The 24,522-nt window shown below is 62.2% G+C and overlaps 1 protein-coding gene across 13 annotated transcripts; it reads left to right on the forward strand.

Annotated features, from left to right (window-relative positions):
- Positions 1 to 3,491: 3,491 nt before the first annotated feature.
- On the forward strand, positions 3,492 to 24,337 carry MMP17 (matrix metallopeptidase 17). 13 transcript variants are annotated; one of them, XM_087423489.1, is made up of 12 exons: positions 3,738 to 9,363; positions 9,701 to 9,790; positions 10,060 to 12,423; positions 13,492 to 13,624; positions 14,244 to 14,373; positions 14,838 to 15,121; positions 16,050 to 16,226; positions 17,417 to 17,516; positions 19,356 to 19,438; positions 19,530 to 19,682; positions 22,510 to 22,767; positions 23,360 to 24,337. In XM_087423489.1, the coding sequence occupies exons 3-12, from the start codon at positions 12,250 to 12,252 to the stop codon at positions 23,686 to 23,688; spliced, it is 1,821 nt and encodes a 606-aa protein (XP_087279615.1). In that variant the 5' UTR covers positions 3,738 to 9,363; positions 9,701 to 9,790; positions 10,060 to 12,249; the 3' UTR covers positions 23,689 to 24,337. The 13 variants fall into 13 exon arrangements, with proteins under 13 accessions (XP_087279616.1, XP_087279608.1, XP_087279615.1 ...); XM_087423482.1 differs by adding an exon at positions 3,632 to 3,730 and having other exon boundaries at positions 6,167 to 12,423; XM_087423485.1 differs by having other exon boundaries at positions 3,738 to 10,185; positions 12,192 to 12,423.
- Positions 24,338 to 24,522: the final 185 nt, after the last annotated feature.

Genomic DNA, 24,522 nt, shown 5'->3' on the forward strand with positions numbered 1-24,522 from the left:
TTCCATCTCTCGGGTACATCCCAGTCAGTCCAGGGCAGCCGCCAGCTCACATAGCACCTTGTGGATCTTAGAAGAGGTGCCCATTTCTCCCATGGGACATGGCCCCACTCCAGGAATCACAGACCAGCAAACAGGGTGCAGAGGAACTCCCACCCCCACCTGCGTCCTTGGCCACAGCCAGCATGACCAACAGTACACATGGCGCTGGGTCAGCCAGTCAGCCACCGATGGCCATTTAGGCAGTTTCTGATTTTTGTTACTGTTACATCCGCATTAGCCTTCTTGTGCAAAGATGGGCGTGATTCTCTAGGGCAGACACCAAGAACGCTGAGCCTAAAAAACACACTTTTTAAATTTTAATAGCTGCTCCCCAGTGGCCTCCCAGGAGGCGGCACCAGCTGGCGCTCCCTCCAGCACCAAGGTCCCCGCTCCCCACACCCTCCTCGGCGCATGACAACATACGGCTTTTCAACATCGCCCATCTGACGGGTGAAAAGTGGCCTCTCATCAGCACTTGGATCGTGGCCACATTCAAACGCCAGAATTCAGTGGCAGGCTTGAAGGGAAAACAGCCACGTGGTGCCACCCAGCCCCCAAGATGAAGTGACACGTCCCCGACATCCAGCCAAGTATCCTTGGTTCCGCACCACTCACCAGGCACCATCTGGACCTATCTGGGCAGAACCATGGCCTGTCTGTGGACCCCTGTCACAGGCCGTCTCTCTTCACCACTCTTCCATATTAGTCCCTCCACAGCACCCCCACAGTCCCTCAGCCAGCGTCCCCTCTCAAATCCCTCACATGCAGGAAGAACTCTGCTACACAGTAGGGTCGACTGCACCAGCATCTCTTCTGAGACCCTTGATCCAGCCCCGCCTGCCACCCATCCTCCTTTACTCTGGCTTCAGCACCCCCAGTTTCCTTTAGAAAAGCCCTTTCTTCGGCTGTCAGGGCAGGCAGTTCGGCTCAGTTCCGTCAGTTCAGTGATGGACGCACCATCCGTACCATCCAATGAAAGACGCCCTGGGGCTGTGGCTTGAGAAAGAGTCTGTCTGCAGCTGGGCTTGCTAAGCTGGAAGGATGTCAGGTGTAACTACCCTGCACCATCTTTGCTGCCATTTGGAGGAATCTCGCCTGAGGACGAGACACGTCCAGGGATGGAGAGAGACACGGTGTTCTGATCGCGTCCTTGTGCGACTTGATCCAGCCTTGCCTGGTCAGTGTGCTCTGGGATGTCCCAGTTTAACAAGCCCATAAATTTCTTTCCCTTGACTAGAGCCAGTTAGAGCTGGGCGTCTGCCACAACGCACCTGAGCAAAATTCGGGGATGTGCCTGTGAAGGGTCACTGCATGTCAGGGTGCCTCACCGTGCTGATGTCAATCGGTGAATATAACTGTCTTCTGAAGCAAGCGCAGAATCTCCATGCTCCAGAGGGGCCCCTGAGGCTCTGAGAGCAACAGCAGGAGGATAAAGAGACCACAGCTGGGGAGGACAGCGAGGCAGGAGTTCTGCGGGGACCCAGCCCTCAGCTGGAAGAGGAGCCACCACTCCCCTTAGACTGGGGACGTGGGTCCAGTGGAAGTGCCCGCCCTCAGTTTCCCTGTCTGTAGAATGGGACCTCAATCCCCACAGCACCAGCAGTGACTGGCGGCTGAAGGGGCGGGGGAGGGAGAGCAGAGTGAGAAACCCAATACAAGGTGTGGGGGCCTCTGAATTTGAACCTCCAGCTCCCACACCCACCCAAGATCCTTCGGCTGTGTGATCTCCCACAAATCAATATTTCTGGACCTCAATTTCCTCGTTTGACAAATGGAGATAGTTTCGATCCCATAAGATGTTGTAAAAAGGGAATGGGATTATATATGGGACGCGCTGCTAACGTGCCCCACACTAACCTCCCATCAAACGTCAGCGATCAGCACTCCTGCTGCCCACACCCTCGGTGACCGCAGACCCTCTGCCCTCGCTGACCCCAACTGCGCCCACAACACCCCCCAGACTCGTGCTCCCGACAGTGCCCGTGCCAGCCCCCGTGCCCCAGCCTCTCCCACATATTCAGATTCCTCCAGCAGCTCCGCGAGCTCCGGCAGGGGTCCCCGGCCCCCGCCCCCACACTCTCACCCCTCCACCCCCAGCCCCCACGCTCTCACCCCTCCACCCCCCACGCTCTCATCCCTCCACCCCACCCCTCACCCACCTTCACCGCCCGCCCCCACGCTCTCACCCACCCCCGGCCCCCACGCTCTCATCCCTCCACCCCCACCCCCACGCTCTCACCCACCTTCACCGCCCGCCCCCACGCTCTGACCCACCCCCGCCCCCACCCCCACGCTCTCACCCACCTTCACCGCCCGCCCCCACGCTCTCACCCACCCCCACCGCCCGCCCCCACGCTCTGACCCACCCCACCCCCCGCCCCCACGCTCTCATCCCTCCACCCCCACCCCTCACCCACCTTCACCGCCCGCCCCCACGCTCTCACCCACCCCCGGCCCCCACGCTCTCATCCCTCCACCCCCACCCCCACGCTCTCACCCACCTTCACCGCCCGCCCCCACGCTCTGACCCACCCCCGCCCCCACCCCCACGCTCTCACCCACCTTCACCGCCCGCCCCCACGCTCTCACCCACCCCCACCGCCCGCCCCCACGCTCTGACCCACCCCACCCCCGCCCCCACGCTCTCACCCACCTTCACCGCCCGCCCCCACGCTCTCACCCACCCCCACCGCCCGCCCCCACGCTCTCACCCACCCCCGCCCCCGGCCCCACGCTCTGACCCACCCCCACCCCACCCCCCACGCTCTCACCCACCTTCACCGCCCGCCCCCCACGCTCTCACCCGCCCCCAGCCCCACGCCCTCCCACGGCCTCCCCCCTCCACCCCCGGGCCCCGCCGCTCACTCCCGCCCAGCCCCCACCCCCTTCTCCCGCGGTGCACGGGCTCCACCACGCGTCCGCCGGGCGCGCTGCGCCTGCCGCTCGGGTCGCCAGCGGTGACCGTGAATCCGGGCTTCGGCGGGGTCCGCGTGCGCACGGACGGGGAGCCGGGGTCCGCTCCCCGGGGAGCAGCCCGGACCACCGGGCTCTGCGCCCGCCCGCGGACACTCGGCCAGAGCCTTCCTTCGGGCCGCCGCAGCCCCGTTCCTCCAACGGACACACGGGGCTGCCGACGTGGAGTCCGAGCATTCACGCCCGGGCGCAGCGGGGCGCGGGCCCTTTAAGGCGGCGGGCGGGGCGAGCGCAGCCGGCACTAATCAGCATATATTAGCATGCCCCGCCCCTTCGCCGGGTGGCGGGCGCCGGCCTCAGTCGGGCCGGGAGCAGCGCGCCGGGTGCAGGGCGCGGGCCCTTTAAGGCGGCGAGCGCGGCCGCGTTCATTAGCATATATTAGCATGCCCCGCCCGCCGCTGGGAGGCGGGCGCCCGGCTCAGTCGGGCCCGGGGCGGCGCGCGCTGGCGCGGACGCGGGGCGCGGGGGTGCAGGGCGCAGGAGAGCGGGGTGCACGGGCGCGGGGGCGCAGGAGAGCGGGCGCCCGGCTCCGGGGCGCACAGGCTCAGGGGCGCGGGATCTCCACGGCCTCGCCGACCGCCCTCAGAGCGCGATGGGGCCCGGCCCGCCGTCCCCCCGGCTCCGGCTCCCGCCGCTGCCGCTGCTGCTGCTCGCGCTGGCGGCCCGCGGGGGCTGCGCTGCACCCGCGCCCCGCGCCGCGGACCTCAGCGTGGGAGTGGTGAGTGCGCGGCCGGGATATGGGGGTTCACGGGCGGCAGGACCTCATCAGGGCGCCTGGCGCTTGCGGGAACCTGGGGCGCCCTGGACCCATTTCTTGGACAGGAAAGTTGAGGCTGGGGCGCAGGCTGAGCACTGACGCGCGCGCACCCGGGTCTGGGACAGAGGCGCCAGGTTCCTTCCCGGCTCCGTGCGCTCGGAGCGCCCCGCAGCCGCAGGAGCCCGCGGAGCGGGGGGGAGTCGCCTGTCCAGAGCCCCCGTCCCCGGCTTGGAGCGGCCCCGAAGGGGGGCCCTCAGGCAGTGCGCCCCGCGTGCGTTCCCAGTGGGAGTGGTGGGAGGGAGGGCGCGCCCTTACGGACAGGGAGTAAGCTGGGGCTGCGGAGCGTGGTCGCCCGGGACAGCTGGTGTGTTCTCGAGTTTGCTCCGGTGAGAGTGTCGGAGAGCAAGGAGCCGGCCCCCCAGTTGCCCGCTGGGCATGGATCTTAGCCCTGTTCTCCGCCCCTTTCCGCCGCTAGGGCGGCCAGTTTTGCTCTGCCTCCGTCTTGGTCGTATCCTGAGCCTGATGGGCCCCCTCCCATTCCCAGGCTCAGATGCAGCCCCACCGCCTTCCCCCGTTCCCCCTCCCCCAGCACCAGCTGTCTCACTGGCTTGGGAACCGTCCTGGGGGGCGGTGGCAGTGGCCTCTTCCCACAACCCCTCCCCCGTTCAGCCCGCCAGGCTTTGAGCCGCCTCCTCTGGACCTGGAAGATTTAGATCAGACTTTATGGATATCGCCACCCCCAGGCCCCCACCCCCAGGCTCGGGAAGCCAGGCGAGGACGCGAGGGGGCCAGTGGATTAAGCCTATTCCTTCTGAGGCTCTCTCCCCTTAGCTGCCCACACTCGGCTCAGATGCAGGGCCCCGGGCCAAGGGCCTGGCCTCCCGCCCCCGCCCCACGTTCCCCCGGCGGTCTCCTGAAGGGGTGCTGGGGGTGCTTCTCTCCCAGCGCCATTGGCGTTCAAGAGTTCCAGGAGGATTTTGGGCAGGCGGAGGCATTCGGGTGCGGGCACTTGGGTGACATCTGCAGCTGCGTGGTTGGCAGGACTTGGCCAAAGGTTCTTGGATGAGACATAGGCTTTGGCCACCCCTGCCCGGCTGCCCCACCCCTGGCAGCCATCTGGGAGGGCGCGGCCACAGTCCCTTCTGTGTGTATCTAGACGCCTGAGGGACCCCACAGCAGGCTTTCTCCTGGCTAAGCTGCCCCTGAAAATGGGATGCCTTGATCCACCTCCTCTGGGCCCCTTTGTGGCTGAGGGTTTCCCGGATCCCCTTCTGGAGTGCACGCTCTCAGGGCATGTGTCTCCAGGTCTGGGGTGAGTGACAGTAGCACCCAGGGCTCCCACCTTCCAGCTCCCAGGGGCACCGCCCAGAGGGCTAATGGGGGTCGCCTGCACGGGCAGCGGATGGAGCTCCCAGTGGTCCAGCCAAGTTCGTTTATCAGATCTGGTGCAGTTCGGAAGTTTCTCTCTGCCCTCCCGGAGAGAGCCAGTCGGGCACACTTCTCCCAGCTTGGACCTGCGGGCTGCCTCTCCCTGCTCCCCTGGGTTCCCTGGCACCCAGGGGGGTCACCCGGCCCCGCACCCTGTGGGATGCACTGGGCAGGGGACGTGGCTCCCCTGCCTGGAGCCCCAGAGACAGCAGGGCCCTGGCCTCTGGCCCAGTGGGTAGAGAACAGAGGATGCTGCCCCTACCGGAGAGGCCCCCACCCAGGGAAGGCGGGGACCCCTCCCGCCTGGTGTGAGAAAAGCCTTCCTGCCTACTGCCCTGGGTTTGCAGGCGGAGGGCGGTCTCTGGTGGCCTTCAGGGAAATGACACTCAGAGCATCTGACCCGGAGGTGCAGGAAGGCGCAGACAGGCAGGGATTTATGGGGAGGAGGGGGGGGCACTGACTCTGGATATTCAGGTCTGGGGCTGCCAGCGAGGAGAAGGGTCCCTTTGTAAGTGTGACCTAGCTTCTGCCAGACAGAGCTGTGCCCAGTGGGTCTCCAGCACTGGCTGGCCCAGGGAGGGGCTCCCCCAGCCCAGCCCACCCCGAGAGTGTTAGCTGGAGAACAAAGCACCAGATTGAGGCCTGCGGGGCCTATCAAATGGTGGGCTTTCAGGCTGCGGGGGAGTGGGACAAAAGAGTACGCACTGGGCCTCCTGGGGTTGTCGGCTGAGCCGCAAGTCCTTCTGGGCCGGAGTCTTCATTATTCTGTTTCTGAGTAGGTAATGCCCTACAGAAGGGTCTGCAGGGGAAACTCAGTCTGCCCCGCTCCTCCCACGTTTCCTGCGGATCCTCCAGAGGTTGTCTGGGCACGTAAAGCACATGGGGGTTCAGTCCTTTATTTTTAGGGATGAAGCCTGGTGCCCGGCGGTGTGCATCTGAGGTTTCACTTCCCTTCACAATCTGTCCCAGAGAACATCCTGTACCGGACCCTCTGGAGCTGCCTGGTCCTTTGTGTCTACTCCTGGTCCCACCGCATTTCATCACACGGTGTCACATCCTTTCGCCGGGCCCCGGGCGGACGTGCGGGCCGGTGCTCATATTTTGCTGTGGCGAGGAGCACCGCAGAACCTCCTGGTTCCGAGGCGTGAGGATGTGGGGGATCGGGCCCTGGAAGAGGGAAGCCTGGTGACAGGCGTGGGGGTTAACACGTTGCAGGTGGGCAGGTTTGCCAAGCCGTCTTCTAAAGTGTCCACGAGGTTTCTACCCCCAGCGGCAAGTCTGTGAGTTCTCACTGCCTCGCCCCACACGGCTGTCGGCGGGGCATTTGATCTCTGACACCCAGACGGTGGCGGTGGTCTATGGCTGAGATTGTGTGTGAGGGCGGCCGGGAACAGACAGGGCCCTCAGTGCCCAGGAGGCCTCGGGCCGGATGATGACGGGTGGGAGCCAGGACCTTGGAGCATGGGTGAGCGCCAGACCCCCTCCTGGGGGATGGGGGAGGTGGCAGGGGTGACAGTCACCGTCCTCACTGTGCCCTCAGCCAGTGGCCTCTGGGTGCCTGCTCCTCAGCACCAGCACCCAGGCGAGCCTGTGGGCCCTCCGTGCCATCAGGACCTGGCTGGGGAATATCTCTCGAAGCTGCAGTCCCGGAAACCGACCCGCACACCCTCAGCCAAGACCGAGAACCAGGAATGCTTGACCGGTGCGGTGGTTTCGCCCTGCACCCGGCAAGAGGCAAGGAGAGTGTCTGTGTGTCCCTCTGCTCTGAGGTCCCCTCCGCATGAAGGTCCTAAGACTCATCCTACCCCTCCCCACCAGCCTGCGAGACACGGAGGCCGGTTGTCCAGAATCGAGGCCATGCCCTGGAGCACCCCTGGCCTTTGGCGCCCGAGCCAGCATCAGAATGACTGAGCAGCCTCTGTGGCCTCTTGTGGGCGTCAGGGTGGTGTGGGCAGGACTGCACCGGACGCCTGTGGTCTGAGCCCGGGAGTGTGGACTCGGACTCAGTGGGCGAGCCAACCTGCCCGGTGGCTTAGGACGCGTCATTTCCCTTTCATGTGGGCCCTTGGCACAGTGGGGGTTCTGGAACCAGCCCCCGGGTGTGGATCCCAGGCTGCTGCTCACCAGCCTGTACCCTGAGTGCCAAGCCTCGGTCTCCCCATCTGTGCAACGAGAGCTGCCGCCTCTGGATTGCTGCAGCAGCGTCTGGCAGGAAGTGAGCTGCCTTCCCGTTCCAAGGGGGAGGGATGGGGAGAAGGCTGGAGAGGATGGGGGTTCGGCAGGGTGCTCTGGGGTGCAGTGCTTTCCTGCGGGACTTCAAGGGTGCTGTGAGCATACGTGATATTTGCTTCTTCATTAATGCTCTGAGCTTCCGTGGAGATGCTCCAGGTGCAGGGTCTGTGCCGTGCACGTGAAGGGTAACGGACACGTCTGTCCCGCCTCCCATTAGCTGAGAGCCTGCTGGGTCACTCCTGAGCACTGTCCAGCTCTCAGAAGGGATGGGACAGAGTGGTCTGGGCAGGATGCAGAGCCTGGCTTCCTCACATGCATAGAATCAACCCCCTCCTCTTACCCAGGGGCCCGCCTACTTCTCCTATCCCTTCCTCCTGTACCCCAGTCCCACCAGCTCCTTTCTGCTCCCTGGACTTCCCAGGCTGCTTCCTGCCCCAGGGCCTTTGCACTTGCCGTTCCCATGGCTCATCACCTGGCCAGCTCCTTCTCATCTTTCAGGTCTTGGCCCAATGTCACCCCCAGGGACATCTTCCCTGAGCACCCAGTTAAGGAACCCCTCCACCCGGTCTCTCACTTCCCTCATGGCGCAGCAGTTAAGGGACTAGGCCTTGAAGCCAGACAGCCCGGGTGTGAATCCCAGCTCTGCCCCGTACTGGCTGTGTGACCATGGGTAAGTGTCCTAACCTCTCTGTGCCTCAGTTTCCTCATCTGTAAAATGGGGATAATAGTGCCCACCTCATAAGATTGATTCAGCAGTTATCTGAGCGCCTGCTGTGTGCCCAACACGAATTGAACTCGGCAGACGACACACCCTGTGCTCACGCAGCTTTCCCCTCAGGGGCATCGGGAGCCCTGAGCAGGTTAGTGAACGGAAAGCGCTCAGTAATCCTTGCTGTTAGGATCACTTAACTATTATCTGTGATGTAACTGTCATCTGTCACTTATTTCTGTGCTCACTTGTTTATCGTTGGTCTTCTCCGTGGGACTGGCGGCTCCCGGATGGACAGTGGGCAAATGTCCCCAGGTCTCCTCTGCCCCCAGCACCTGGCACAGCGAGCGTCTGGTCAGGGTGTCTGATGGATGGACGATGGACTGTCAGAGGGGGCTCTGGGGTGTCCCTCTGGGGAAGACCCTGGGGCGCGGGCATCACCCCAGCTGCCAGCAGCCCCAGAAGAAGAGGGATGCAGGGGACCCGAGGCCCCACCAGCTCCTTCCTTCAGGGTCTCTAGAGGCCGTGTGGCCCAGCAGGTCAGACAAGGACTCGAGCCAGACCACAGCTCCGTCCCTGGTGCCCTGTGTGCGTGAGGGACTGGGGGGAAGGTGCAGGCAGGGTGCAGAGGGCCGCCTGCCAGGGCGCCCACGTCGGCTGTGCTTATGCTGTGATTTGGGTCAGGGGGATGCTCTGAAGCCGCTGCCTGCCGGCCTTCTGCTGTGGCCTCTGTTTCCCCATCTGTGCGGTGGGGCTGACGCTAGGGGCACCTGCTCTCCAGTCCCCCAGAGGGTGGCGGAGCCCAGTTAGAGCTGGACTGTGACGGAGGGCTGCAGGAGCCCCAGGCCAGGGCGGCCCCTCGCGGGGCAGCACGGATGCGCCAGGGGACAGCGTGTGTGCGGGGTCGCGGCTGGCTTCATTCATTCGGGTCCTGCGCACGTTGGGGCTAATTCTTCTGTGCCTCCTTTTCCCCACCTGTGAATGGGGCGACCGTGACACGTGGGGCTGTGGCGAGGACTAGAGGGACACTGCGCACAGCGGGCGCTTCGTGTTTCCCGGCGTGGTGAAGCGCATCGCGGGGCGGCCGTGCACCCACCATCCGCGGAGCGTCGCCGACCCCCTGGGGGCTGGACCAGCGCGGAGATGTTGAATCATCAGGAGGGCTCCCGGGGGTCGCTGCACCTCCCTGTGAATCTCCTGGAAGTCACAAGGGAGTTGTACGTCTGTGCGTTAGATCGTTCACTGTAAACAGGGGCACAGTGTGTCACCCGGTGATGAGCCAGGGTGGGGCCGCGTGGGAAGGGTTGGGGGTGACCGCATCTGCGGGATGGGCCGCGCACCCGCCCTGCCGGGCCTCAGTTTCCCCATCTGCAGTAATGGCGCAGCACGTGGGGGTCCTAGGGACGAGGAAGAGAGCATCTCCTTGGCTGTTCGGGACTATCCGCGGTTGGGTGGCTCCTGCGGGGTTGGGGCTCGGCTCCCCCTCCCGCTCCCCCTCCCCCTCCCGGCGGCTCCGCCCCCTCCCCACGGCCTTCTGGAAGGTTCGCCCTCCGCCTGCGCAGCCTCGTTGCCCTGGAGACGCGGTTGCCCTGGCAACGGCGGAGCGAGGACCCAGTGGGCGCGCCCGGCATGCCGAGGGACCCCCAGGCTCTGTAGGTATGAGGGGGGCGTGCTGGGGATCCCTGGGAGGGTGGTCTGGGCCCCCCACCCCGGCCCCCCGGGCCGTCTGCGGGGTACCACCGTGGTGTGGGCCCGGGGGCCTCAGCGGGGGTTGGGCCGCATTTGTCTCTGGGAGACCCCCGCCTCCCCAGCTGTGGGGACGGTTGTCAGCTTGGTTTTTCGTGTCTCTGGTCAACACTCCCATCTTTCTCACCCCATTAGCCTCCTCTGATGTTTGAAAATGTATTAATTTAACTACCAGGAAAGAAAACTGAACCTCCGCCTTTGGGGAGTTCTCCTACGTCCTCCTGAGACTGGATGAGCTGGCACGTGGAGAGAGAGCCCTTGTCGTCTTAGATGCCCCGTCCCTCCAGGCTCCGGGGCTGAGGTGCCTTCTCAGGAGGGATGAGGGCTTCTTGTTCCAACACATTCGCCTCTGCTGAAGACTCAGGGCTGGGAGGGGCCCCCATGGGCCCTGCAGGCCATGTATGTCCATCCATGTGTCCACCTGAGGGCCAGTGGCTGCCAGCATCCCCCTAAACTCCCAGGGGCTTGTCTTGTTGTCACACGCCTTAGGATTTCCCCTTCGGAGCTGGGGAATAGTTGCCACCCTCCCATTCTGGTGGTCCAGTAATCGACCCAGAAGCCCACCAGGACTGCAGGGGCCACAGGGGCAGGGGTTGTGAGGAAAAAGGACTGGTTTTGTGATGCTAATGTCATGGGGAGAGGGGGATCTGCACCAGGAGCAGGTGGGATGTCTGAGATGGAGAGCGCAGACCCTGGTCCCAAGCCTGCAGGTGGGCAGGAGGTGGGGGACCCGGCCAGCCCCTCAGATTTGCCTGCAGGGGCTGCAAACCACCGTGCTCCCAGGGCCCGGGCGGGTAACAGTGGCCGCTGACTGTGGGGAGCAGGGCCTGTCCCAGGTGGCACCTGCCGTCAGCTCTGCCCCGTGGTCTGCACGTTGATGCGGAGGCCCGCCGCTCAGACTTGCGGGTAAAACCTCCTGCTTTTCAACCTTGGCAGACATTTCAAAACCAGCTGAGGTGCTGTTGAGGTCTCTGAAAGGTGGAAACACGTGTAGCCCGGTGGCCCTGTGGCCAGGCTGCCCAGGGACCAGAGAGAGCAGCTCCTCCTTTGTGAACCCCATGGAGCCCTGCTCAGGACAGGAGCGAGGGGCTGCTCAGTGCAGACACCCAGCTGTTATCTGTGGCGTCACAGCCCGGGAGGTGGGGGGTTCCCCAGGGTGTCTCAGACCCAACTGGCCTGAGTGGGGTAAGGCAGCTGCCTGGGTGGCCCCTTCTCTAGTAAGGGACTTTACTGGTAAGCACCTGCTGGCATCCTCATCATGTATGATTAAGGAAACTCCGGAGGGCTTCCTGGAGGAGGCAGCCTTGAGGTGCTGGGTAGCAGGGCTGCTGTAACCATGAGGCACCAGGGCTCTTTAGCTCAGGTCTGTAATGTTAACAAAGGGCTGCTAAAAAGTGTGTGTGTGTTTTCTGACATTCGGAAAGAAAACTACAGATTCAAAACTATCAAATATTTGTAGAACTTTTCGAAAAAACATATAGGCGCAAATACTCATGTTTAACACAGTGTGCTGTCTTGGGCATCTCTCGTGCCTAGAACAGTGACTAGCCGTGGGACACACTCAGTAAACCCCTTGATGACTGATGCGGGTGCATTTTAACGTGTCTGAAGTGATATGAAGGGGGTCCTCCCAGAAGAAGGGTGCTCAGGGCCGAGCAAGATCCTATATCGGGGAGGGCAGCCCGGGGTGGGGAGGCGGGCCTGTCCAGGCCAACACCCCCCTCGTCTGAGCATAGGGTCGCTCCCAAGGCCCCTGGGGAGAAGCTGCCCCTCCAATCAGGAGGGTCCACCTGAGAGGCTCCCTTGGTTGCTGTTAGTTGAGGAGCAAGTCATTTCCAGCTGCCAGTCCTGCCCGACAGGCTTAGGGCGCCCCCAGACCCAAGGGGGTCTCCAGGGTCCGCCAGTTCTGCACACACTCTTGGGGGCCTCCTGTCAGGGCTGGAGGAGGGTCTGGGCCAGTCAGGGTTTGGGGAGGGGATAAAGGAGCAGAGAACCCCGGGAAGGGAGCAGTGTTTCCTGGGAGGGGAGCAGTCTGGCTTGTTCTCTGCAGGTGTATACAGATCACCGAGGCGGCCCCTCCTGGTCAGTTGAGGCCCCTGGGAGTTCCAGGAGGGTGGACCCCTCCCCACCCAGCGCCCGCTGGCCCCCTGTGGGGCAGATCCCCTGGGCTCGGAGTCTGCACGCAGGGTTGCAAACTCTCAAGCTTCTGGGGGCCCTGCAGGCGGCATAAATGAATCAAGATAATTTTTTTACTGTCCACCAAAAAAAAAAAAAAAATAGGCTTGCAAGTTGGTGCCTTTCTTGAAGGCAGGTCCAGAGGCGGGCAGGTCTCAGGGAATCCTGGAGATCCTGCTTTCCACCACCCATGGGTCCCCCCTGCACTGCGGACACACAGCAGAGTGCTTTCTGTGGGATCGTCACAGTCTGGGCGGTGGACACAAGCGCCGTTTGGCAGTTGAAGGAATTGAAGCCTGTGGGGGCCCCCCACGGGTGGCGTCGGTGCCTCCCTGTCCCCCGGCGCCCCCAAAGAATGGCAAAGGTGACTGGGGCTTGGGCAGGGGTCCATTCGTGTCTGTGGTAAAGGGTTGCCCTCCGTTTCTGCTTCCTGTTTGGCCCTGGGGACCTCCGCTGGGGGGCTTTTTGGCAGAGCTGTCCCCTGACGGTGCCACCTGTGTCAGGTGCTGATCTGAGCGTTTTCCGTGTCCCGGCTCATGATGGCCTCTTGTCCGCCCGACACACACTGGCAGGGAAGCAGCCCAGAGGGCTTGAGTGCCTTGCGCCAGGGGCACAGCAGGGAGGTGGCCAGGTGGGGTCTGGACCCAGGCCGCCTGGCTCCAGAGTCCGGGCTCTCACCCGCCGTGAACGTGCCGCTCAGGACCAGGTTCCTGAAGCCGAGTGTGAGCCTGTGGGTCTCAGGCCTGGGTCCCAGACCGCTGCCTCACAGGTCAGCCCAGGGCCTGAATTTGGCACTGGCTATGTTTACAAGCCTTTTTGTTTGTTTGTTTTTTAATTAATTCATTTATTTAGTGTGTGTGTGTGAGGAAGATCAGCCCTGAACTAACATCTGTGCCAATCCTCCTCCTTTTGCTGAGGAAGACCGGCTCTGGACTAACGTCTGTGCCCATCTTCCTCTGTTTTGTATGGGACGCTGCCGCAGCCTGGCCTGACAAGCGGTGCGTCTGTGCGCGCCAGGGATCCGAACCCGGACTGCCAGCAGCGGAGCATGCGTACTTAACCGCTACGCCAGGGGTCCGGCCCCTACAAAGCTTTTTAAATTTCACTTTCTTAAGCACCCCTGGGCATTTTGCTGCCTCAGGAGGTGTGAGGTGGGGCAGGCTGCCGGGAGCAGTTGTGCAGGTTGTGTGCTGCACAAGCTCACTGCATCTAAGGGGCATGGGGTGTAGGAAGACACATCTCCAACAGCTGCCTGTAAAGTACCTTAAGGAAGGGACAGGAGGTGCCGTGTGGGCTAATGGGGGCTGGGGCTGGGGCGTTGATCAGGGCTGGGAGAGGCCTGCCCCCACGGCAGTGGTGGGCCGGGGGCAGACTCCTCTTCTGTGGGGCCAAGCCCCCCACCTCCGCCCCTCACTCTGCTCTCTGCCCACAGGAGTGGCTGAGCAGGTTCGGCTACCTGCCCCCGGCGGACCCCACAACAGGACAGCTGCAGACACAGGAGGAGCTGTCCAAGGCCGTCGCTGCCATGCAGCAGTTCGGAGGCCTGGAGGCCACTGGCGTCCTGGGTCAGTCCTCTAGGGACGGCGGGAGACAGGCGGCTTGGTTTCTCCTAACGTCTCCCCCTCCCCTTTGAGGCTCTGCGCCCCCTCCAGCCTGCCCACGGGGGTGGGGGTGGGGTGGGACGGCCCTGGGGCGGGACGGAGGAGTCCCGCCACGTGGAGTCCATCTGGCAGCACCCTCACCACCCCCAGGTCTGGGCGCAGTGGTGGGTACATGCCAGCCGCACCCAGATGCCGTCTCCACACTCCAGGGCAGGGTCTCAAACTCCTTGCCCACGGGGCCAGGCAGGCCAGCTATCGGGTGGATCTGCCAGGGCTCCCAGCTTTTCAAGAGGGGCGGAAACCTGGGGCTTTTCTCCGAGCACGCCACATTTTACACGTTGGCAACAAATTCCGATTTTGTAAAGACCCTTTGCATGGCTGTCTGATGGAAACTCGTCTGTCCCCCTGACACTGGGGCCTGGTGTAGCTGGAGGCCTGGGCTCATTCCCCCTGGACCTCACGCAGGGAGCGGGGGACGGGACCTGAGCTTGGTGCCAACCCTCTGGGAGCTGCACGGAATCCCAATCCCAGGTCAGGGTGGATGGGAGCTGGGCCCGGCTCTGACCCCCACCCACCCCTACAGATGAGGCCACCCTGGCCCTGATGAAGACCCCTCGCTGTTCCCTCCCGGACCTCCCGGCCGCGGCCGTGTCTCGAAGGAGGCGCCAGGCTCCGGCCCCGACCCGGTGGAACAAGAGGAACCTGTCGTGGAGGTGGGTGGGTGGGGCTTTCCTGGGTCTCCCAAAACAAACACCTGAAAACCAGGGGCTTAGGCGACAGGAGTTTATCCTGGGTTCCGGAGGCCAGATCCCAGACCCGGTGTCGCAGGGCTTCGTGCTTTGAGGCTCTGAGGGAGAGTCCGTCCCAGGCCTCTCCAGCCTGGTGCTGCCAGCAGCCCTCAGCCACGTCTCTCCTGTCCCTGCTGCCGCCCTCCTGTGGCCGCCTCCGTGGGGGTCTGCATGTTTTCTTCTGTCTCTTGTGAGGGTGCACTCACTGGATTTAGGGTCCACCCCAATCCAGGATGATCTCCTGTCCATCTTTGCCTTAAGTATGTCTGCAAAACCCTATTTCCAAATAAGGTCCCCGATGCTCCACCCCGGGGAGCCCCCTCAGCCCGGGGTGGGGGCCCTTTGCCTGTCCAGGTGACCTGACCCTGGCTCTGACCCCGCCGCCCCAGGGTCCGCACCTTCCCTCGGGACTCGCCCCTGGGCCGCGACACGGTGCGCGCGCTCATGCACTACGCCCTCAAAGTCTGGAGTGACATCGCAGCCCTGGACTTCCACGAGGTGGCCGGCAGCGCCGCCGACATCCAGATCGACTTCTCCACGGCCGACCACAACGACCGCTACCCCTTTGACGGCCCTGGCGGCACCGTGGCCCACGCCTTCTTCCCGGGCGAACACCACACCGCAGGGGACGCCCACTTCGACGACGACGAGGCATGGACCTTCCGCTCCGCAGGTGCACGGGGGCTGGTGCTGAGCCGTGGGGACCCTGCGTAACCCGGGGGCACTGACAGACCCCCCCTCGTGTAGCGGGGAGCCACCCCGGCCCCTGGAGATGAAGAAACCTGCCACATCCTGTTGATGAACCCAAACCCCCGTAGCCTAAAGCCGTGCGTGTCTGTCTCGCCCATGAGAACAGCCGGGCAGTTCTAGGTTAGGCTGATCTTACCAGGCCGTCCGGGGCAGGGGCACCCCACAGGGCTGGTCTTGGCTGCGCTCACACGTCTGGGACGATGGGGGACGTGATGTGTGTCTCCTCTGACTGACCGAGCCGGCTTGTCCTCATGGCGTCTCAGCTTCTGTGGGGAGCAGAAGCAGGGCTTCTGCAGGCCCCAGTACATCATTGCTTCTGCCAAGTTCTCCTGGCCCAAGATGGCACAGGCCCCCAGGGTCAAGCTGGGCAGGGAGATGTTTACACACCAGCCTGGGGAGCCCAGCCCGGTGGGCCTGAGAAACCAGCAGTGACCCCGTAGGACCTGTGGGCTCTCTGCTGTGATGGGATCCCAGGCCCATCCCCGGGGGGCCAGGAAATCCCTTCAGCACTGTAGGGTGCGGGGAGCCTGCAACGGCCCCTCTAACTTGGGGTCCAGATAGCTGGCAAGGCCTAAAATATTTACTCTGTGGCTTGTACAGCACAGGCCGGCACCCCGCCGAGAGTGGCACGTGCACTCGGGGAAGGACCAGGCCCCCAGAAGCCCCTGCAGGCCCCGTGGGGCCTTGGTGGCAACCAGACGAGCCCTGAGTGACTCACTGAACCCATCTGTCCAGGCCCGGGGCCCCCTGCACAGCCAGGACGGCACGTCCATCACTCCTCCCCCTATGGGCGCCGGGCCCAGACAGGGCTGGCCGTCCCTCCCTTGCCTCACTGCTCCTCATGTCCCCAGATGCCCATGGCATGGACCTGTTCGCGGTGGCCGTCCACGAGTTTGGCCATGCCATCGGGCTGAGCCACGTGGCGGCCACAAGCTCCATCATGCAGCCCTACTACCAGGGCCCGGTCGGCGACCCGCTGCGCTACAGGCTCCCCTACGAGGACAGGGTGCGCGTCTGGCAGTTGTATGGTGAGTCTTCCCCCCAGAGCCAGGCGTGGGTCACCCCGAGGGCAGCTCAGAAATCCCGGGGCCCTCGAGCACAGAACCCCACAGGAGGAGGGTGGCTCTGTCTCGCTCACCGCGGTGCGCACGGACCCTGCCTAGCTCACACCAGCTGCTCCACGGTGTGTGGAATGAACAAGCCAGTTCTGTTGCCGGGGCTCCCTGGGACCTGGGGTCCTGCCAGCCTTGTCATAGAGCTTTGATACCTGCAGACTTTTATTGTAGTGAAACTTACCATTTTAACCATTTTATTTATTTTTTTGCTGAGGAAGATTGGCCCTGGGCTAACATCTGTGCCCATCTTTCTCTGCTTTATATGGGACGCTGTCACAGCATGGCTTGACAAGCGCTGTGTAGGTCCAAGCCTGGGATCCGAACCTGTGAACCCCAGGCCGCCAAAGCAGAGCGTGTGAACTTAACCGCTATGCCACTGGGCCGGCCGTTTAACCATTTTGAAGTGTACAATTCAATGACATTCAGTACATTCACAGTGTTGCACAATCACCTCTCTAGTTCCAGAACATTCTCATCACCCCCCCACCAACAAGGACCCCATCCCCATCAGCATCACTCCCCATTCCCCCCACCAGGCAACCACTAGTCTCCTTTCAGTCTCTGTGGGTTTGCCTGTTCCGGACGTTTTTATAAATGGAATCACACGCTAGGCGGCCTTTTGTGTCTGGCTTGTTTCACTGAGCATTGCGTTGTCAAGGTTCACCTACGTCACACCATGCCCCAGTAATTCATTTCTCCTTACGGCTGAATAATTTTACTTATCCATTCATCCGTTGATGGACATTTGGGTTGTTCCACCTTTCGGCTGTTGTGAGTAATGCTGCTGTGCCCATTCACGTACAAGGTTTTGTTTGAACACCTGTTTTCCATTCTGTGGGGTCTGTACCGGGGTGGAATTGTGGGCTGTGTGTAAATACTCATCTACCTCGTTGAGGCACCTGTGTCTTTACTCACGCTGTGGTGCTCGGCTCTGGGGCGGGAGTCCGTCCTGCTTGCGGCTGTGGCCCGGAGCCTGACCTCACAGCATGCGCGGTGTCTGTCTGCCCGGTGGCCTCGTCCATCCCGGGGCCTCCAGGAAGTGGGGTGAGATTTGGAGGGAGGCGGATGTGCCTCGGTTCCATGCAGCTTCCTTGTCTCCACAGGCGTGCGGGAGTCCGTGTCCCCCACGGCACAGCCGGATACCCCGGAGCCTGAGGAGCCTCCCCTCCTGCCAGAGCCCCCCGACAATCGGTCCAGCACCCCGTAAGCCGTGGGCCCCTTGTCTCTACGTGCAGCACTGCCCCCAACAGTGGCTCCGAGTCCTGGGCTCTGGGCTCTTCTGAGAGGAGCACAGCTCTGTGGGCTAGCTGAGCCCGAGTGGTGGTTTCTTTCCTTAAGCTCCTTCAGCAGCGGGGGGGATGCCTGCTCGCCGCAGCCCGAGACCAGGCAGAGGGGTTGAATTTCAAATGTGTGGTTTTCTCTCACCCTTTGCCCCAGCCGTCTCCTGCTGTGTAGCGAGCACCCCTGCCAAGTGGGGTCAAACCACTGCCGTGTTGGGCTCGTGGATTCTGTGGGTCAGGTATTCGGACAGGGCACGGCGAGGGGCTGGTCTCTGCTCCGGTGCTGGGGATGTTCACTGGGGGCTGGAATCTCCCTGACTCAGGTCTGGTGCCTGGGCTGGGCTGACTCGAAGGCTGGGCTCAGCTGGGGCGGTGAGCCGGGCACCCGTCCTCAGCCTGTGCATGAGGCTGGAGGGTGAGAGCGCGTGTCCTGGGAGGGACACTGTCCTGAGCCGGGTGGAAGCTGCCAGCCATTTAGCACCCAGCCGCGGAGTCACTCACCCCGAGCCCTTTGGTTAAAGCAGTCAGAGCCCACCTCCTCTCGCCAGGCGGCAGAGACCCCTCGGCAGACCGAGTGCCACAGAATCTGCGGAGGACGTCCCTGTCCCTTCCTCCACCTCTGCACTAACAGCCTGGCACGCCTCCTGGCCACCTGCGGGCTCACACAAACTCTAAACACAAAAACAGCAAAAATCTCTATATTTAGGCTTATGTGTTTGGTTTGGTTTTGGTTTTCCAAAAGTGGGATGGCTTTAGGCTGTCCTCACTGACGGTACACGGTGAACTTCCTGTGGGGTCTCGAGAAGGCTGGCTTTATTGTTGCTCTGCGTGTCACTTAGTTATTGAATAAGTAACAGATGCCAGTGGGCACATGCTAAGGGGGCAGACCTCTGCGTGTGTCTTCCGGAGAAGTTCTGCACGTGTGTGAGCACACTGAGTGTGCAGATGACAAACGTGGGGAGACGTGGTGTGCCGCTCTGCTCTGTGCCTCTGGCGCTCAGGCCCGGGAGGCCCCGTGTCTGTGTGAAGACGCCAGGTTCTCTCAGAGCCGCGTCCGTGCTGCCCAGCGCCCGTGCCCTGCTCTGTGGCTAAGTCCTGTGTCGGGGCAGGGGACGTTTAATTCGTTCCTGATCTTTGGTCATCACGAATGTTGTTGCTGTGAGTCCTCTGGGGGCAGAGCTCCAGACCTGGAATCGGGGCTCCTGCCAGGGACGTCCAGCATCTCAGTGGATGGGGCCCAGCTGGCTTCTCCATGTTACGGGCGCTCATGCTCCACCAGCGGTGTGCAGAGCTGTTTGTCCAAATGCGCCCAGTGCCCGCCTGGCTAAGTGTCCTCCTTTGCCAACCACAGAAAAGGGACTCGTTTTAATCCCCCTTTCTCTCTCGACACAACTGTTGTGAGTCCCAGAGCCTTCGGGCAGTGACGTGGGGGCTCCTTCCAGGATGCTCGTCCAGGGCTGGCCCCGTGGCTTAGCGGTTAAGTGCGCACGCTCCGCTGCTGGCGGCCCGGGTTCAGATCCCGGGGGTGCACTGACGCACTGCTTGTCCGGCCATGCTGAGGCCGCATCCCACATACAGCAACTGGAAGGATGTGCAGCTATGACAGACAACTATCTACTGGGGCTTTGGGGGAAAAATAAATTAATTAAATTAAATTAAAAAAAAAAAAAAAGGATGCTCGTCCCAAGGTTGTGCGAAGCCCAGCTGCCCACGGTACTGGGGAGGGGCTGCCCCCAGCCCACCGGGCTCTCTCTGCCCCCAGGCCCAGGGAGGACGTGCCCCACAGGTGCAGCACTCGCTTTGACGCAGTGGCCCAGATCCGAGGCGAGGCCTTCTTCTTCAAAGGTAAGCCCCGGGGTCCAGCAGCCGGTGCCTGGAAGGGCGGGCCCTCCCTGGCCCAGACCCACCACCTGTAGCCCCACCCCTGTGCCCCCAGGCAGGTACTTCTGGCGGCTGACCCGGGACCGGCACCTGGTGTCCCTGCAGCCGGCGCAGATGCACCGCTTCTGGCGAGGCCTGCCGCTGCGTCTGGACAGCGTGGATGCCGTCTATGAGCGGACCAGGGACCACAAGATCGTCTTCTTCAAAGGTGGGCAGCCCCCGCCTGGATGCTCCCGCAGCCCCTCCCTGGCACTCTGCCAGCATCGCTGATGGTGGGGCCATAGCCTGCGCTCCCTGGACCCCTAAAGCTTGCGTCTGCAATGGAGGCCTGTCCTGTGCTTTGCTCAGAGCACAGAGCAGAGAACAGCTCACTCATTTGTGCACTCGACCAACGTGAGTTTATTGAGCACCGACTCTGTGCCCCGCCCTGTGGTAGCACTGCCCACACACAGTGTGCAAAACAGTTGAAAATCCCACCCTCTTGCACGTGGGAGCCACACGATTAGCACCCACGAGTAATGAGGAAGTTCATTTCAGGTAGACGTGAGGGAACTGCCAGTGCAAAGGCCCTGAGGCAGGAACAGTCCAGCTGAATGCAAACAGCTTCCAAGAGGACAGTGAGGCTGGAGCCGAGTGAGGGGCGAGGCGGCGAGACAAACGTGCAGGTCGGCCCCTGAGGGGCTGTGGGAAGGAGCTGGATTTATTCTAAGTGCACTGGGACACCACGTCCAACTCCCACATCTCAGTCCAGGATGGCAGATCCACTGCAGGAGGGCGTCACTCCACCCTCAACATCCCTTCTCCCAGGGCTGGGCCGGGCCAAGGCTACTCCCAGGGAGCGTGCTGTCTGGAGAGAAGGCGGGCCGCCCGAGCCCGCAGCGGGAGACAGCCCTGCATGATCTGTGGGCACCTGGGGGCTGCAAGCCGTCCTGGGTCACACGTGCCCAGGCAGCTGTGTTTTGGGGTGACAGGGTCTGTAACTCCCCAGAGTGAAGCCACCTACTGCTGTGACCCACGCTGCCCCCTGGCATCTGCACTTTTGTGTGACAGCGTCAGCTGGGCAGGTCGGGCTGCCTGCGCCAGGTCACCCCACACTCCCCGCGCCCCTGCTCCGGGGAAAGCCTGCAGCCCCTGTCATGTTCACACGGGCGGTCTGCAGGTGGGCTGTTGTTGCCTTCATCCCCTCCCCGGCTCACAGGCATCCCAGCTGTTGCCCCTCTCCAGCAAAGAATTCTTAAATTTGTTTTTATTCTTTTTTTTTTTTTTTTTTTAATAATTTTATTTATTTTTTTCCCCCAAAGCCCCAGTAGATAGTTGTATGTCATAGCTGCACATCCTTCTAGTTGCTTCTTTTTATTCTTAATTGTGGTAAAAACCACATGGCATAAAACTTACCATCTTAACCATTTTTAAGTGTACAGTTCAGTGGCATTAGTTACATTCACATTGTTGTGCCACCATCACCACCGTCCATCTGCACTTTTTGATCTTTCCAAATGGGAACTGTTCCCATTACACACTAACTCCCCGTCCGCCCCCCGCCCCCCAGTCCCTGGCACCTGCCCTCCTACTTTCTGTCTCTGTGGATTTGACTCCTCGAGGTCCTTACGTAAGTGGGATCATACAGTGTTTGTCCTTTTGTGACCAGCTTATTTCACTTTGCAGAATGTCTTCAAGGTCCATCCACGTTGTGGCAGGTGTCAGAATCTCCTTCCTTTTAAAGGCTGAATCATATTTCATTGTGTGGATGGACCACATTTTGTTTATTATTTGTTGACGGACACTTGAGTTGCTTCCACACTTGAGCTATTGTGACTAATGCTGCTGTGAACATGGGTGTGCAAATATATCTTTTTGAGACCTTGCTTTCAGTTCCTTTGGATATATCCCCAGAAGCTGGATCCTATGGTAATTCTTTGTTTAATTTTTTGAGGAACTGCCAAACTATTTTCCACGGCAGCTGCACCAGTTTATGTTCCCACCAGCAGTGCAAAATTTCCTCATATCCCCACCAACACTTGCTATTTTCTGTGTGTTTTGGGGGGTGTGTTTTGGTGAGGAAGATTGGCCCTGAGCTAACATCTGTGCCAATCCTCTGTTTTGTATATGGGACACTGCCAAAGCATGGCTTGACAAGCAGTGTGTAGGTCTGCGCCCAGGATCCGAACCCGGGCATCCCGGGCCACCAAAGTAGAGCGCTCACACTTAACCACCACACCACAGGCAAGCCGCTATTTTCTGTTTTTTGATAGTGGCCGTCCTTATGGGTGTGAGATGATATCTCATTGTATTTTTGATATGCATTTCCCTGGTGATTAGTGACGTGGAGCATCTTTTCCTGTGCGTATTGGCCATTTGAGTGTCTGTCTTGGAGAAATGTCTGTTCCGGTCCTTTGTCCAGCAAGGACTTTTAAAGGTTTTGCTTCATTTTGTTTGCTTGTTTTCTAAGTAACAGGGTTGGTTATTGCTAAGCAGAGGGGAGGATGTGACAACACCCAGGTGAACCTAATTCTCTTTCCCCCGCTCCTTCCGTAGCAGTGTTTCCAGAGCACGACGTGGAGGATACACGCAAAGGGCGTCTTAATCAAACCGTTGTTTGAAAGTGTAACGTGCGGATTTGGAGTTCTGGGTGCTCGCTAAGCGTGGGCTCCTGTGCGAAGTCTGATGAGGGTGCCCGCCCGCGCTGGTTAGGCCTTGACCGAAGCCTTTCTTGTCTTTGCCCGTGAGGATGCTCTTGGCCCCGAGGGTCGAGGAAGCGGATGAGGAGAGCAGAGCAGAGTGCCTTCTCGCAGGCGGTGACTCTCCTGGGGCTTGCTTTCCCTGTCTGTGGAGCGGTTGCCATTTTGTAACCCGGGTCCCCGAGTGGCAGGACCCTGTGCAGGCGCAGAGTGGGTGCTCAATGAATTCTCGCGGGGCCCCCTGGGTTTCGTGCGGGGCGATGGCGTCGGGTGGCTGACTGGGGAGGATCGAGGGCTGGAGCCCCCACCCCTGGGGTGGGCAGAGCCCCGGCCCATGGCTCTTTCTCTCGCCCCCAGGAGACAGATACTGGGTGTTTAAGGACAATAACGTAGAGGAAGGATACCCGCGGCCCGTCTCCGACTTTGGCCTCCCGCCGGGCGGCATCGATGCCGCCTTCTCCTGGGCCCACAATGACAAGACTTATTTCTTTAAGGACCAGCTGTACTGGCGCTATGATGAGCACATGCGGCGCATGGACCCCGGCCACCCCGCCCAGAGCCCCCCGTGGAGGGGCGTCCCCAGCACGCTCGACGACGCCATGCGCTGGTCAGACGGTGAGCCAGACAGGGCAGCCTCAGTCTCCCCCGCCGTAGAGTGGGGATCTCGAGAGGGGTTGGGGATCCGCTTCCTGCAGCCTCACACGCACCCGGGGTCTCTGCACCTGCCTCACGGGCCCCAGAACACCCACACGGCCCCTTCTCGCCTGCTGTGGGGCTCTGCGCACACGTTCTCACTGCCCCTCCTGATGGCGTGGAATACACCACCCGCCCCACGGGGGCAGCTCCCTGGGCGGGAAGTTTCTTCTGTTTTGTTTTCAAAGCAACATCCCCAGTACCTGGAACAGCCTGGCACGTAGTAGGCCCTCCGTAAATATCCAGGGAGAAAAGAAACTGAGAGGTCATCTCAGCTGTGCCCCTGCCTCCAGGCGGCTCCCCTGAGCTTTCCCAGGCCTGAGCACTCTGGGTGCCCGCAGACGGGCTCTAGGGGCTGAGACAAAGACTGACCCTCACCTTCCCCACGGCCCGCAGCTCTTTGCTCCCTCACCCTCCTGCTGTCTAGCCTGAAACCCACATGCGGCAACCTCCCCAGCCCAGCCGGGGTGGAGGCGCCAGAGCTCAGCCCACCTTTCCCCTTCTCCCCCGCCAGGCGCCGCGTACTTCTTCCGCGGCAAGGAGTACTGGAGGGTGCTGGACAGCGAGCTGGAGGTGGCGCCCGGGTACCCAAGGTCCACCGCCCAGGACTGGCTGGTCTGCAGAGAGCCGCAGGCTGACGCCGAGGGCGCGGGCGCGGATGGGGAGGCGGGGACCCACGCCCGGCCGGGACAGCACGACCGGAGCCGCCAGAACGGCTACGAGGTCTGCTCCTGCACCTCCCTTGCCTCCCCTGCCCCCGGGGCCTCCGGCCCACTGCTGGCCGTCATGCTGCTGCTGTCGCCCCGTCTGCTGTGGACAGTGGCTCAGGCCCTGGCGCTATGACAGCCTGCACCGGCCCAGGAGAGGACAGACCCTGCGAGGGGACAGACGGGCGAGACAGCCCAGGGCTGCAAAGCCAGGGACTAGGGCCCCCGCCCTCCGGCGCCCGGGGCAGGAGGTCCTGGAGAGCAGTGACGCTCACAGCCTTGGGGACCCGGCCACTACCAGCCACTGAGCAAAGCCCGCCTGGCCCAGCCTCCTGGCCTGGGACGCAGCCAGCAGAGGGCGCTGCTCCTCGGGCAGGTCGGCCGTGCCGGCTGCGGGACAGACGCAGGAGACCCACCGCCCTTTCTTTTCTCCTGTGTCCGTGGCCTGTGAGTTGGGGCAGCTCCATCCAGGCCGGGGTGGGGGCCAGGGAGCCGTCCTTCCGGCGAGCGACTGGACCACACGGAACTTCGCTGACGGGCCGAGGGTGGGCAGGGCTGGAGGACTTTTAGTCGGGCCAGGCCAGGCCAGCTGAACAGCTACCGCTCCCGGACGGCATCGCCAGCCCCATCGCGTGTCCACGCTGCTGCCCACCCTGGTCCCCCGGTCCTGTGGGCTGCTGGTTGCCTTGCGCAGCCCCCAACACCCAGACGAGCCCCACCGAGCTGGGGCGCAGCCAGTCTCCCCTTGTGATGCGTTCAGACAAACACGACCTCTCCCTGCTTCCTATTGGCTCAGGCTCAGCTTCCTGATGCGCCCCTGGGGGGCCGAGGAGTGGGTGTCCCCCAGACTCACATGCACTGCGGGTGGAGGGGACATCCAGGAGGCCTGCGCCGTGTCACTTCCTCTCCTCACCTCCATTGACGCCTTCCTGTCTGTACCTGTTCGACTGCTCCGGGTCCCCGGGTCGTT

This window comes from Ceratotherium simum, chromosome 35, assembly GCF_057802395.1.
Source record: "Ceratotherium simum simum isolate JZ-2026a chromosome 35, ASM5780239v1, whole genome shotgun sequence".
NCBI lineage: Eukaryota > Metazoa > Chordata > Mammalia > Perissodactyla > Rhinocerotidae > Ceratotherium > Ceratotherium simum.

Excerpts from the sequence above, each read along its gene's own strand:
- MMP17 (XM_087423482.1), top strand. The coding sequence starts at position 12,250 with ATGGGTCCCCCCTGCACTGCGGACACACAGCAGAGTGCTTTCTGTGGG. Across the intron at positions 14,374-14,837 it reads AAGAGGAACCTGTCGTGGAG|GGTCCGCACCTTCCCTCGGG; the intron begins GTGGGTGGGTGG and ends CCGCCGCCCCAG. Across the intron at positions 22,768-23,359 it reads CGCCATGCGCTGGTCAGACG|GCGCCGCGTACTTCTTCCGC; the intron begins GTGAGCCAGACA and ends CTCCCCCGCCAG.